Genomic DNA, 15,478 nt, shown 5'->3' with positions numbered 1-15,478 from the left:
CGAGGGCTACGCGGTTGTGTTCGTATTCATACGCATCTTTAAGTATATACAACACATCATGCAAAAAACCACCACAAAAACACGCAATAGTGAGTACGGTATATATCCCTCCACATATGATTGCTGTTATGAAAGGCGTCCGACCGGAAAACTAGGCTAAGTCCATACAAAATCCTGCGCTAGGTAATTGAGAAAAGGTTAGAAAGAAGAGGAGAGTGTAGTTATTAAGTATTTCCCCAGAGGCTGGGTGGATCCTCAAACAGATTCTGCTTTATCATTTTTAAGACATAGCGAAAGGCACGGCTAACATAATGCTCGTTTGGAGTTTATGAAGGAGGAATTTCATATTTTAAAATTTCATTCTTAATTATTGTGATTATTCAATTATTTTAACAAAAATATTTCCAATGAGTGTGGTGCATTCCTCTCAACTGTAGCATAGACAAGTATGCAGTTCACACCAACACGCTAGATGTCAACACCATCGCTGTTCGCACTCCACTCAATGCTGTTGAGATACAGCTGTCCGGTATTGGTGTATTAAAGTATTTGCCAGTACTACGCCACTTGTGAACGAGTAGTTCATGTCATGTTTTCATGGTACTGTAGAACCGGGAAACTGTCTACGGAATTTTCAAAGGCACCTTTCACGTGGTTTTTTCTTCTTGCGCCAATAACGAAACAACACTCTACCGAAAATACCGTCTGCGCTGTAGCGATAATAATCTCACCACTCACATTCTTTTCCCACATGTTTAGGAACATTCTGTATATAATATCACTTAAGATACATGGCCTGTCAAGTGGACAGTCTGACATGCTGTCATCTATTAACAACCACCATATTTCACTATCCCTCAAAATAGGTTTTAGTATTAAAAATTAAAGAGTGAACACAGAAGTTAATTGATTCACTATTCACCGAGTAAATTTAAACAATGTTTCCAATCAACAGGACAGCCCTTCGTTTTGTAAGAAGCTTCAAAATTTTGTGTACACTCTCTGTAAAGCTTGAATAATTATATTGGCTTCTTTAGTAGAATCAATGCATTGACATCAATAAAACACAATCGACCAATCATATACAAAGTAGATGACTGCCTACAAAACAAGGTTGTCATCACCTAATTGTGGCAAACATATGTTTGGCTTGGATAAAATAATAATAATAATAATAATAATAATAATAATAATAATAATAATAATAATAATAATAATAATAATAATTGTTCCGGAGTTATCTGTGGAAGAGCAGAGGTGAAAGAAGGTGCGGGCTGGAATGTGTCTAACTACAAGTCCGAAAGATGAATTAAAATTTAAATAAAGGTTATATTTTCAATAGACAACAAGATTTAACAGATTTTCACTAGGTGAAATAACAATGAAAATTCAGGTACAATAATAATTTTACAAGCGAAAACACAAGTTTTTAGAGGATCATTACAAAATCTGGGCTTCAAGCCCCAATTTCACAATCCTTGAGCTCTCAGCTCACAACCACGAATTACCAAAGGGCAGAAAATCCCTAATTCCATGGAGCACATGCTCCCACCTAGTAATGTCAAGCCTCCTAGAGGCACCTTTCAAAATACCAGAAAGAGCTGACCCGCTCTCAATCTTTCACGCCTATTAAAGGCAATACCAGACTCTACAGTAACTTGCCATCGAGGCACAACTTATAAGAATTAAACAGGTGTATCTCGTACCCAGCCTACAGGGCCATTTAATGGCCCAAAATACCAATATGAATGGAGGCGTTGCTTGCGCTCCTACATGAAACCTTATAAAACCTAAGGGGCACTAGGCCGATGATACAGGGGCTATTCCCAAGCTAGGGTCCCCCTGTGGGTGGGGGTGGTAGAATAACACCCACGGTGTCCCCTGCCTGTCGTAAGAGGCGACTAAAAGGGGCCTCAGGGGTTCTGAATTTTGGAGCGCGGGTTGGTGACCACGGTGCCCTCAGCTGATTCCTGGCATTGCTTCCATTTACTTGTGCCGGGCTCCTCACCTTCATCTATGCTATCCGACCTCTCTTGGTCAGCTCTTGTTCTTTTCCGACCCCGACGCTATTAGGTTTACGAGGGCTAGGGAGTCTTTCATTTTCACGCCCTTCGTGGCCCTTGTCTTTCTTTGACCGATACCTTCATTTTTCGAAGTGTCGGATCCCTTCCATTTTTCCCTCTGATTAGTGTTATATAGAGGATGGTTGCCTAGTTGTACTTCCTCTTAAAAATATAATCACCACCACCACCACTCCCAAGCTAGGGAAGACTCGTATAAGAAAAGTCATTAAGATTAGAAAATCGGTTATGAAAACGTAGTCACCTCAACTCAAAATGAAGGGGAGCTCGAGAGGGTAAAGCACTCTATATCCCCGATTTACAGTTAAAGTAATAAAAAACTTTTACATAAGCCGGCACTAAGTTACATTTTTCGAAAGGTAGGTTACATTGAAAAAGTTTCGGACCTTCCCCAAGGGCTAAACTGCTGAGCTAGCAAGAATTAAAGAAGTTAAAAGGCCATTACCTTGTAGAAGAGCTGCTGGCGGATGAAAGAGGCGCTTCCCGCCTCCTGCTATACTTCCATACACTAAGCTGGATGTTGTACGAGTGGCCTAGAGCCAGGAAAATCAGCAGTTTTTATACTCACGGGGAAGATTCGAGACCTTTCATGAATGATTAAGACACACCCACAGTCGTTTATTCGGTAGCTTACAGTTACATATCAACATTGGGGAAGAAAAACGCTATTGGCTGAAAATTAATGACAGAAATTTACGATTGGCTAATTTCAAAACTGGCGGAAAGAAAGATTAATATTGCCAACCCACAAATGAATGAACAACATTTAGTAAAGAACCAACTTACGAATACAAAATATCTTCAAGAAAAGTTCCTTCACTTCGCACCAGGGTGCATGATCATAGATTTTGGTAGAGACATCTGTGAGAGAATGTCCACACTTTTTGATAATAGTAAACAAAAACAATTCGAAATTAACTCAGTGACATCTTCTGATAAACGGTTGAATTAATTCAGTTTTAAAGTTCAGAGTTTCAGCTGAAGAGGAGAACTTTAAGGCGGAAAATTCAAATGTGCGGCGTATAGGTGTACCAACCGGTACAATAATAATAATAATAATAATAATAATAATAATAATAATAATAATAATAATAATAATAATAATAATAATAATAATAATATCTACTCCTTAGTCCCGTTTTTTGAGCTCAAATTGAATGAATCAGGAATTTTTATTTACCATTGACCACTTAAAATGAATAGACTTCGTCAACCGATAATAATTAAGTACTTAATATTAACAAGGCTAAATGAACAAACACCTGTTATTAAAAATACTAACATTTCTAAGAACTCACAGGTGTTATAAAATGGATTATCTATTAACCAATCATACAATTTCCTTTTAAAATTGCTTAAAGGAGTGGACTGTAGAGAATGTTTTAATTTATTAAATAATATTAAACAACTGATTTTATGTGAGGGAGTAGTTTTTGACAGCCTATGAATTATGATGCTAATGACCCTTTGCCCCGAGTATCATAAAGATGAATGTTTTCCCTAGTACTGAATTCATTTATGTTGTTTTTAAGATATGTCAAAGAGATATAAATATACAAATCTATAATTGTCAGTATTGTACGCTTAATTAAGAGAGGTCGAGTACGGTCAACTGAACCAGCCCTACACATCGTGCAGGCAACCTTTTTCTGTATTACAAGAATATTACGTAGGTAAGAAGAATGTCCCCATTATACAGCCTGTGATAAAGTTCGGTGAATAGTCCTGTACTATCAGCATAGATGAACAATGCACGCCAGTGACCTTACTGTCCTTCGAAATAGTCTCCTCCCATAACTATGCACTGCTGAGATCGGCGATACATGTCCTGGAAACTTTGCAAGAAGGCTTCCTTTGGGATGGTGTTCAAAGGCCTCGTCACGTTTCGTTGGATGTCAGGAATATCGTCAAATCTCTTTCCTTTCAAAGCGGGTTTGAGTCGTGGGAATAGGAAGAAGTCTGGAGGGTTGAGATCTGGCGAGCATGGGGGGATGTTCACGTTGCACAACCCCCTCCCCCTTTTCTGCCATGAACGGTTTGATGATATTGCTATTATGCGCACAGTTTATCGCCAATCGTTCGTGATTAATGTCCTCACCTTCTCAATGTTTTCGTCACTGACGGCGGCCGCCGGTCTTCCGCTACGGGGGTTGTCAGAAATACTTTCCCGGCCTCCTCGAAAACGGGCTAACCACTCGTACACACACTTCAAAGACAGTGCTTGATCTTCATAAACACGTACCAGCGTCGCATGCGTTTCTTTCGGTGTCTTACCAAGCTTAAAACAAAACTGTACATTGATCTTTTGGTCGTTCATGTTCCTGTTCGTAGTTCAGAACCAACGCACTAAACACGCACTGTGTCAAACAGGTCTTACACGGCACACACACACGAGGCTCAACTGAACAACGTTGGGAGCAGGTGGTGAAAACCTGCTGCTACGCAGGTGCAGCGTTGCGTGTCGCCAGTGTTGTCGGATCGACCGTTCTGACTTCATTCACTGAACTTCATTGTCACAGGTTGTAATAGTCGATAAGTAAAGCTTAAAACAAAACTGTACATTGATCTTTTGGTCGTTCATGTTCCTGTTCGCAGTTCAGAACCAACGCACTAAACACGCACTGTGTTAAACAGGTCTTACACGGCACACACACGAGGCTCAACTGAACAACGTTGGGAGCAGGTGGTCAGAACCTGCTGCTACGCAGGTGCAGCGTTGCGTGTCGCCAGTGTTTCCGGATCGGCCGTTCTGACTTCATTCACCGAACTTTATTGTCACAGGTTATAATAGTCCATAAGTAATGTGTGTGTCTGGTAACAGAAAGAGAACAAGTTTTGTTTTAGTAATAACGTAACCACCACCCCCACTACTACTACTACTACTACTACTACTACTTGTTTTCATTCCTTCCTTCAAGGGGGAGGCGGGCCTCCTAGACGTTGTCGCCGTCTCTCAAGCCAGAGAACGAGATGTACGAAGGAGGTGAGAGGGTTGGCGGCCGTTGTCTATACATAGTCTCTCATATAAACCCAGACTCTGCGCTACGGCAGCTGCAGTGCGGGAGGCGCGCGCATAGTTCTTGACTCTGCAAGCAGCCTCCACGTGTTCGACCTAGCAAGCATCAGTCGCCATTCTGAATCTCACTTTTTAACATGGTGAGACAGTTATCATTGCAACAGAGTATTTTCGTATGTAAAAGTTCTGGTTTCATCTTAACGGTCGTGTGAACAGTTCTAACTCTCTCTATTGGTGTGCAGAAAATCCTAATGGTATTTATGAAGTCCCTCATTATGATAGGAATGTTGGTGTTTGGTGTGTTGTTAGTGCAAGACGAATAATTGGGCGAATTTTTTTAAGACGACAGTAAATGCAGAGAGGTACCAAGATGACATTCTGATGCCGTTCTTCTATCAGTTAACGGAGGAAGAAAAATCACGTGGGTGGTTTCAACAAGATTCAGCCCCAGCTCATACAGCAAAAGATTCCCTACTGATAATCTCGGAAGTATTTGCAGACAGAATGATCAGTGCTGGTCTATTTTCCCCCTCGTTCTCTAGATCTAACAGTGTGTGATTTTTACTTGTGGGGTAAACTCAAAGAAAAAGTGCATCGAACAAATCCTCACACACATTGGAGGAATTGAAAGAAAACATGACGAATTAAATCAGAAACATTACAGTGGCAGAACTCACAACTCACTGGCGTCAGGCAGAATGTGGTTACCAGATACAGTGCCTGTATAACCCAGCAAGGACGACATTTCCAGCATCTTTTATAAGGTAAGATTTCATGTAAAATTGTATACACGCTTAAAGCAGGGCGGCCGCATGCGACGTAAGTTCGGATGAGGTAACTGCCGTAGCCCAGTGTACAAACAACGCGCGTTCGGTCTGAGTTTATCTGAGAGACCCTATACTAGGAACTGTCCCGCCATTCACCTTAGTGCAGATGCATAGAAAAGCATGGAAAGCCATACATGGACATCCGACGGTGGGGACCAGCCACTCTACGTCCTCTGAATGTAGAAGCGTAGAGCCGCGGCCATCGTCCCTCTGCTCGGTTGGCCAGTCAGAATGCAAAGCTGTCACACCAAGGTTACTACAGAGAATAGTTTAAGAATTCGCACTTCTGCTCACAGGAATCCCCAAGCGAGCGCCATATGGCTCGGATCAAGCTTGGCGTGATAGGAAGTCTTGACAACTGACGCAGCAGTTCGCTAGTGACTATTGGACTTGGATGTCGCGGATTGACATAGGTTACGTCAACTATGTGATATATATGTATTCTTTGTATTTGTGTATAGTTACCTTTTTACTCTGTGACGTGTGTGTTGTTAATAACAATAAAACGTGATATTGTGAACACGACAGTGAAGTCCTCTCTTATTATCCAGTAGTTTTACGATTTTATTAAAGTGTGTTGTGAGGTTATTATCGCAGTGGTTAAGTACTCTACAGCGCCGAGAATATTTTCAGTTGAGTGTTATTTGCACAAGAAGAAACAAGTTAAAAGGTGCCTTCGAAAATTCCGTAGACTGTTTCCCGGTTCTACAGTACCATCAAAACATGACATGCAACGACTCGTTCACAGTGCTGGTTCTGTAAATAATAAGAAAAACAGCGAAGGAGAACAGCTCTCTCACAGGAGAGGTTGGCAGATATGCATACAAGACTGCAAGTCAATCCTGAGAGTAGCTCAGGAAACTGGTATTTCACATTCGTCAGCATGCAATGCAACAAAATTATTACATATACGATCTTACCGGACTCCTTCAGTCCATAACATACAGCCTAAAGATGTAATTGCAAGGGTAAGATTTTGCAATTGGCTAATGAATAGTGTCCACGATGGTATCGTCGATCCGAACTTTCTTTTTATGACTGACGAAGCATGGTTTCATTTGAGTGGATATGTTAATTCACAGAACACTAGGATCTGCGATACAGAGAGCCCGTACATTTTACAGCCGAGAATTAATTCTGCACGAAGTGAAGGGGGTGTATGGTGCGCTATTAGTGTCCGACAAATTCTCGGTCCGATATTTATTCAGGACGCGTTTTCATAACTTTATTTTTGCCGAACTGACTGAAGCATTAGTATGTTGCCGACAAACATACTGCCATGGACCGCTCTTCATGGAATGCCTATAACCAGATAATACTTGTTGTTCAAAGAATCCTAACATCTAGGTCATCGGCCCCTTATGGTACGAAATCAAAATGACAATCTAAAAATCCAGAACGTAATGATGAAGAATGAATGGATGTCGTTGAATTTAAAATAACCATCTGATCCAACTCACAACACTGAAAGTTAAAGGTAATTCCAAAATAAATCCACTGACTAGAATTCAAAAAGACGACGACTAACAATGAGTGGATCCAACACGCAATACCCCCACCTTCCCAGAAACTATATTAAAACAATAGTATGTACTGACCAAGGGGCTGCCTCCAGAGTATAGTCCTGAATCGATGATGCTTGTGGTCCAAAATTCAAGTCAACGGCCCCTCATAATGGTACTTATCGCTAGTAAATTAGGACCATGGTATTTCTTTTGTAACGGTACTTATCACAAGTGACTTAGGCCATCTACACACGGAGCTACTCATTAGTAACTGATTGGTAACTGAAATTTCCGGCCGCGTACTTGAGTGACACTTCCTGTGTATTTCCTGGAAAGCCACCAGTTAGTAACTAGTTTGTAATCAGTTCCAGGTGACTCGCTGAGCCAGTCACCAGCGAGTTTAGTTTCTCAGTTCCCAGTGATCAAGTGCCTTTTTACGATGGCGAGCGAACAAGTTTTCAACGTAAAGTTAGTGGGAGTATGAAAAACACCCCGTACCGTACAATTGTACGCTGAAGGATTACGCAAGAAAGGACATTACGGAGAAAGCATAGAATTATTTTCTAAGCTTTTAAATTGTTGTTTGTTTGTAAAAATGAAGTTCACTTTTCTTACCTGAGAGTTATTAGCACACTTTCCTCAGCACTCACACATTCTCTCACATTTGTATTTCGCTGTCGAATGGCACCACCGGGCGAGTTGGCCGCGCGGTTAGAGTCGCGTAGCTGTGAGCTTGCATCCGGGAGATAGTGGGTTCGAATCCCACTGACGGTAATCTTGAAGATGGTTTTCCGTGGTTTACCATTTTCACATTCGAGGTGCCGTAATTTTGTCCCACGGGAGTTCTTTCACGTGCCAACAATTTATAGCGCCACACACGTTTCCATAATATGTTGACTGCATTTTAATCAGTACAGTGGTTCTACTTCAGATACTGACAACACGAACACTGTTCACGTAGTGAACCACTATAAAAATATTATGTATCCGTGACCCGATATACAGTAAATACGTAGAAAGAGACAAAAATGTCGGTCGGTCAGTCGATCGGACGGTAAGACACTTGCTTTCTTGGCTTACGCTGCATGAACCATCAACGAAAGACCCCAAGTGTAAGCGGACGAAATGTAGAGCATAGAAACCTCTACAAAAGAAAGTCCGCGATGGCACGTATCTATTTCCAACCGGCTGCCCTCCAGTAGCGATTTTACGCTATAGTCCGCGGTAAAAAATATAACTCCTTAAAATTAAATAAATATTTCGATATTATCCTTGAGTTCCTCATCAAAATAAATTGTTTGACCTCCTCCAGTATTTTATAAGGATTACAACAACCTTATCAGGACATTATTTGCATGAATGGTTCAGAAGTTATGACCATTTTAGACTGTAGTGGTAATACGTGTCAACAGGACGGGCGAGCGCTGTGTCCGTCACCGGACAGTAGCTTCGTGTGTGGAGCCGAGTTACTATTCAGTTACTAACCAGTTTGTGACCCCGGTTACAAACCAGTCACGTTTCTAATGAGTAGCTCCGTGTGTAGAGGGCCTTAGACTTACGGTGTTCCACACATTATGGTATTAATCACAAGTAATGTGTGCCGCACAGGCAACGCAGACCTATTGTGTTTCTCACATAATGGCGCCACTCATAGGCAAAGCAAACCCATGGTGTTCCTCACCTACAAAGACAAAGTCACCTCCGTACAGGCCATGAAGGCCCTTGGAGGAGTGGAAGGTAAAGGCTTCCACCATTATTAACCTCGGCACGTGATGGGGGTAGAGTGGTTAGCTCTACGCCCGGCCGCCTTTGCCCCCAGGAATTAACCTGGTACTCATTTTTGGTGTAGGCTGAGTGAACCTCAAGGCCATAATCACCTCCGGAACTGGAAATCTCGTTTCTTAAATCTTACGACTTCCTGACGGGGATTCGAACCCACGTCCTTCCGGGCGAACCGAGCACGCCTTTACTGCCTCGGCCAGGCAGCCCCTGGTGTTCCTCACCTAGGTGTACAAATCACAGGGACTCGTACTATCCCGTGATGTTCCTCACATAGTGGGTACTAACCACAGGCAAGGCAAACCCACGGTGTCGTTCATATAGTGGTATTAATCACTGGCAACGTAAGCCCATGATGTTCCGCATGTAGTGGTACTAATCACGGGTACTGTAAATCCATAGTGATCCATCTACTGTTGCTACTAATCACAAACGTATTGTGTACCTAACATAGTGGTACAGACGTGCACATTAATGGTGTCAAGACATAAACAATCAACACTGCCCCACTCCAGTACTGAAAAGAAGGGGAGAGAGTGAAGGGGTAGTGTCGAAGGCACAATGACTCACCTTCTCGCCTGGGGACTGCGTGTTTGTGTTGTCCTTAACGTTTCTCACATTCAACACTCAACATTTTCGCAATTCCAATTACATGCAGGTTCATATAGGCTATTGTGCAAGTAGGGGCAAAAGAACTCTATAGGTCGACGCCCCGAACAAACAGTATTTTAACATAAAAAATTAAAAACGTACCCTACTCTGATAATTACAGTATTAAGACGTAAAGGAGGTTTTTAACCGAAAAGTATATTATACTAGTTAAGAATATTTTGTAGCTGCGTTATATCGGGTCTACCAATCCTTCTTCACCTCGTTCTTGCCATATTTCTATCCATCTCCAAACTGTCTTAAGACTGCATGGTATTGCTTGTGCTATTGCTTGGGACCATGTGAGCCTCCCACATGCCAATAATACGGCCTCGATTCACCTGTGATAGGATAGGAGCCATCTTATTACAATGTTACAGTATAACGCCGGAATACACAGACTGTGTATTCAGCACTACCTGTTCACTCCCTTCCCCTCCTTTTCAGTACTGGAGTGGCCTTCAACACTATCCCTTTACTCTCTCCCCTCCTTTTCAGTACTGGAGTGGGGCAGTGTTGATTGTTTATTTCGGGACACCATTAATGTGCGTGCACTACTCGCAAGTAAAGGCGACCCATGGTGTTCCTCACATAATGGTACTAATCACAAGTAGTCTCATGGTTCTAATTCAATCATCCACTAGTCGCCCCTTTTAGTCGCCTCTTACGACAGGCAGAGGATACCGTGGGTCTATTTTTCTGCGTCCCCCATCAGCAAGGGTGCCTATAATTACTTACAGTATCTACTAGAGCTTAAAAGGAGTTCATACTGGTGCATGCTACAGTTACAGGTCGAATAATATAAGTCAGCAGGTACTCACTCGCTCCCTCTAGATCTCGGCAAAGTGCTGGCGCCGGTGAACTTCTCCCCTGGGCTGTTTCCTCGTGACCGCATCGGCTTGTACACCTTCTCCGGACTGTTACCGCGGGATCTCCTCTTGTCCGGACTGTTGCGCCGGTTACGACTCGCAGCCTTCTCACCCGGACTGGAACCACGGGACTGTGGACTTTGCAGCCCCATTGTTATCGGACGGGCAACCATCATACTGTATCAAACCGCCGCGCCATCCTGAAAATAAACATCAACAGTTATTTGGGTTATACAATGTAATATATAGAGTGTAATTGAAATAAGGTACAGCATACTTAAGGAAAAAGTATTTTCGAACAAAATTATACAGAAATAATTCCATATTTTTCAAAAGTGTATATTTTTCCCAGGTTCAACAAAGAGTTTCTTGTTTTCGCCATTCACTCATCATTTTCTCAGTTGGTGGAGACCCGAATTGCCCTTCTGGATGCGTATTCTGCAACTTTCAGTTTAAATACTTTGTAAGAAAACATCTTCTGTACAACTGACATTGTGTACGGCAAGTTATCACTATCGGTGTTGTAAACAAGATAAGGTTTACAAGAACACAACTTATTTATTTGCTTCACACAGAATTCTACAGTATGTACAGGAATAAAACATAAAATTGTCTTGAAGCAAAGTAGATGATTAATCTTGAGAGAGTTTCTGTTTCTATACACTATGTACACTCGGAATGTATTTACACTCACTGCTATCTTGAAAAGATAGTTCTTGGGAAAGATATAGTTCGTGATAGTTGAAAACTATCATTTGCACTAGCATAGATTAGCTAAGAGAGTTCCTTCTAACTTGAAGTGTCTGAGTTCATAAGCTTGTACTAAATGAAAGCTATGTTCACAATTAGAGAATCTAATGTGTGTGTCGGAGCTTGAGTGAGCTTGGGGATGTGTGGCATACAACATCGGGGCTCGACATGGATGAAGGAACGGGAAAGTGGAGTAGTGACCTGAGGTGAAACCTCATACTACCAGAAGTCCGTCCACCTGGTCGAGACACATTTTTAAGAGGAGTAGCCTCCGTGTTCGACGTTCAGTGTTTTCTGGAGCAGGACACTGGGGAGAATCCTCATGAGTGACAGACAGGGAGCTCCTTATCTACTGCACACGACGTAACAGACACGCGCACTGAAGACTGCGCGTCGAGTCTCGAATGATCCACGCTTGCGTGCGTGCGGCTGGCTGGCGCTGAGCGAAGAGAGCGGAGGACATACAACAATCGGAACTTGCTACTGATTAAAAAGATTTCGTTTCTTTCTTCCTTGAAGGTTACCTATAACGGCAGTCAAGATCGCAGCTCTGCGTTTGCCTGATACGACAAGGAGACGGCAGGAAAGGAGTTGCGAGCCATCTTGTTACGAATTCCCCAGCAACTCACATTCCTGTCAGACAAATGCAGGTATTGCAAGTGACTAATCTCATGTTTTAATCCGTATTGAAATATGTTATTTGCAATAACGAAGTTTTTATTCTAATCAACCTGTTCAATACATTATAATGTTGTCACATTTAAAATATCTTCATTAATTGACAAGTTATTTGTGGGACATGTTTCGCTCCCTTATACAGCATCATCAGCCAGATCTGAATCTCGAATAATGGTATGTTCGTAAACAATGACTCCAGAACTATTGAAACATTTTTTCACAAACTTAAATCTACTCTATTAGAATATCATAAATTACATAAACCTTGATCATGCCTTATTAACATGGGCTTGGTCAACAAGAACTATTTATTCAACAGCACTCGCCGTGGTCAAATGACGACAAGTATTAAAATCTTATGAAAGTCAATATTTCCTATTACAAGTACAATTATCAAATCGACGAGATTTTTGAATATTCATATACTCTTATCTCTAAGGGATATAGAACTTTCACCAGACCTCATTACAATGAAATTTTCAAAATTAGTTCTTAAAATTGAATTTAAAGTCTTTCTAAGATGTTAGACATGCTACTTGTTTTAAATTTTTTAGAACAACTCATTCTTCTACAATTTTGATGCGTCTCTCCTACTAAACCCAAGTTATTAAGACATATCACCACAGATTCTGATTTATGATACTCTAGTAAATTAATTTTGAGATTATGAAATAATGGTTTAATAGTTCTTGAGTCATTGTTTTCAAAATTGACGAGATCTTTGAATCTTTATAGACTCTTATCCTTAAAGGATGTAAATATTTTTTTTTTACCAAATCTCATTACAAAGAAACTTTTAAATTTAGTTCTTAAGATTGAATTTCACCTATTTCAAAAATGTAAAACATGCTACTTGTTTTAAGTATTTTACAATAACTCATTCTACCACAATTTTATTGTATATCTCCTACCAAGCCCATGTTAATAAGGCATGATCAAGGTTTATGTAATTTATGATATTATAATAGAATAGATTTAAGTTTGTGAAAAAATGTTTCTATAGTTCTGGAGTCATTGTTTACGAACATACCATTATTCGAGATTCAGATCTGGCTGATGATGTTCTATAAGGGAGCGAAATATGTCCCACAAATAATTTGTCAATTATTGAAGATATTTTAAATGTGACAACATTATAATGTATTAAACAGGTTGATTAGAATATAAACTTTGTTATTACAAATGCAGGTATACCATAGAAGCTGTTTCTTAACTGCAGAAATAAAAGGGGTTGTAAGTAGTGAAACAAGAAGAATGTGATCACGCTAGCGGCAACAGTAGGTCAATCATGGCTGAGTCAGTAGAATAGGTCAGGTAGGAAGTGTATAGTAGCCTATGTATGTATCAGTGTGCCAGCTGACTCAGTCAGGCTGGAGATAATAGTGACGGTGGCCCTATTAGGAGTCGTGTGTAATCAATTGGTGAGGATGCACTCGGCCCTAGAGGCTAACTCAAGATGGAAAGAGAGGGATGGAAGGCTATACTTCTTTTAGTAATCTGGGCTGATAGAGTAAGAGTGGCTGTTAATTAATAATTAAGTAGGGTTAGAGGGCCGGAGAGAAACGGGAGGTTGGGGGGAGTACATAACCGAGGGAGGACGGGATAGGACGGGCCTATCCCAAATGAATGGGGTAGAGTGTCAGCAAATGCAGCAGGGAAAATGTCGAGATAGAAGAGAGCGAGGGGGGTGGGGGCATGGGGAGCAGGATTTCCGCTTACATGTGTTCTGCTGAAATATGGAATGGTGAGAAATTAGCGACAGCCCAGAATTTTATGCATTAATAGGTCAGAATGCAAACTTATTGAAGCGAGAAGCAAGTATAGTCTACCTTCACAACGATTATTCTATGGGGTTTGCATAAACATTAGGGGCACTGGCCATCAGAACCCCTATAATTTATGTTACTCTTTCTACAATATGGAAGAGCGGGTGGCCGACATTTCCTACTAACCAAATTAGTTTGCAATCTAACCTATTACCGCGTGAAAATCCGGGCTTTAGTCATTTCTATTATTTAAATTATATTGAATGTGTGAAACGATTACAGCTGCGAATAACACTGTCTTACGTTTGGACAGGAAGTGTGTATAAGGACTACAACGTGTTAGCTATGCACCACGGCTCGTGGTAGCTACTGTAAGGTGGCTAAATTATGTATCACTGCTATTGTATCAGCCAAACTGTCTGGTACACAAAAACCTCGTTTATCCGGATCCGGATCGAAAATAATAGATTTATTTTTACTTGTACAGTAGTTTTTTACGGGGTCAACTCTTCTTGAATATCAAGAATAGTCCATCAAAGGTACCGTCCTGGCATTCGTCTGGAATTGAGAATGGGAAACCGCGGACTCTTCTGATTTCCTTGACACATTTGCACGCATTCCCGAATGCTCGGACGTAGATGTGAACGACGTAAATGACTGGTTGAAAAATTACTGTAATTCAGGCTACGTCATAATGACAGATGAATAAATTATTGCCTCTTGTTCCTCGGTAGGTAAAGACGAGAGTGACGGTGAATTCAAAAATGAAACTGGCGCTCCATCAGAAGAAACAATGACTCATGGAAGGGCAACAATGTAACTGGACAAACTGATGGCCTATTTAGAATCCCAGACTGAAACCACACCGGCAGAACTGTTGTTAGTAAAACGTCTTCGTGATCGTGCTGCGCACAAATGCTATACAAATGTAAAACAGAAAAAAGCTCACACTTTATTTTAGTGTATAAAACAGAGTCGTAAATGTAAGAAAAGTGTTCTTATATTATTTTTTTTTTTACAATTGAAGAAAGGTATTACTGTACAACTTATGTTAATATTTGATATAACATGTAGGCCTATTGTATTTGTTTTTTCGATAATCCGGATCAGTTCCAGTCCCACTTAATCCGGATGAACGATGTTCTTGTGTAGTAGGTTCAATGCGCAGGTTCGTACACTTTTTTTTTTTTTAGATTAACGCCGTTTACAGTGACCACATCCGACGTCACGTAGCCAGGTTGGACTACGGCATGATGGTCTTTAGGTAGGAAGTAGAGAACCCTGCATATTCAGTGTCACAAGTGTGACCACCTTGGTTTATGCAGATTTCAGCACAACGTTTTAAAGCACGTTGTAACATGTCAGTGTAACAGCTTGGCATGCTTCGTTGATCAGTTGCCGAAGGTGACCAGGATCTTCAGGTTCCTGTGCATACACTACCTGCTTTCAATGACCCCACAGGAAGAAGTCAAGTGGCGTTAGATCGGGTGATCTGGCGGGCCGGTGAACGGGTCCTCCCTTTTCTATCCATTTAATTGGATATGAAGCATAAAGATGGT

At 41.1% G+C, this 15,478-nt stretch overlaps 1 protein-coding gene across 1 annotated transcript in view; it reads right to left on the bottom strand.

The window, feature by feature from the left end:
* Positions 1-15,478, bottom strand: part of LOC136881951 (kinesin-like protein KIF12) — a 385,645-nt gene that overhangs the window by 341,580 nt on the left and 28,587 nt on the right. The window contains exon 2 of the mRNA XM_067154417.2: positions 10,678-10,925. Coding sequence (XP_067010518.2) covers positions 10,678-10,901 — 224 coding nt within the window. The 5' untranslated portion in view covers positions 10,902-10,925. The remainder of the gene's footprint in view (positions 1-10,677; positions 10,926-15,478) is intronic.

The sequence above is a fragment of the Anabrus simplex genome, chromosome 10 (assembly GCF_040414725.1).
Source record: "Anabrus simplex isolate iqAnaSimp1 chromosome 10, ASM4041472v1, whole genome shotgun sequence".
Lineage (NCBI taxonomy): Eukaryota > Metazoa > Arthropoda > Insecta > Orthoptera > Tettigoniidae > Anabrus > Anabrus simplex.
This window is presented reverse-complemented; position numbering and strand designations above follow the sequence as displayed.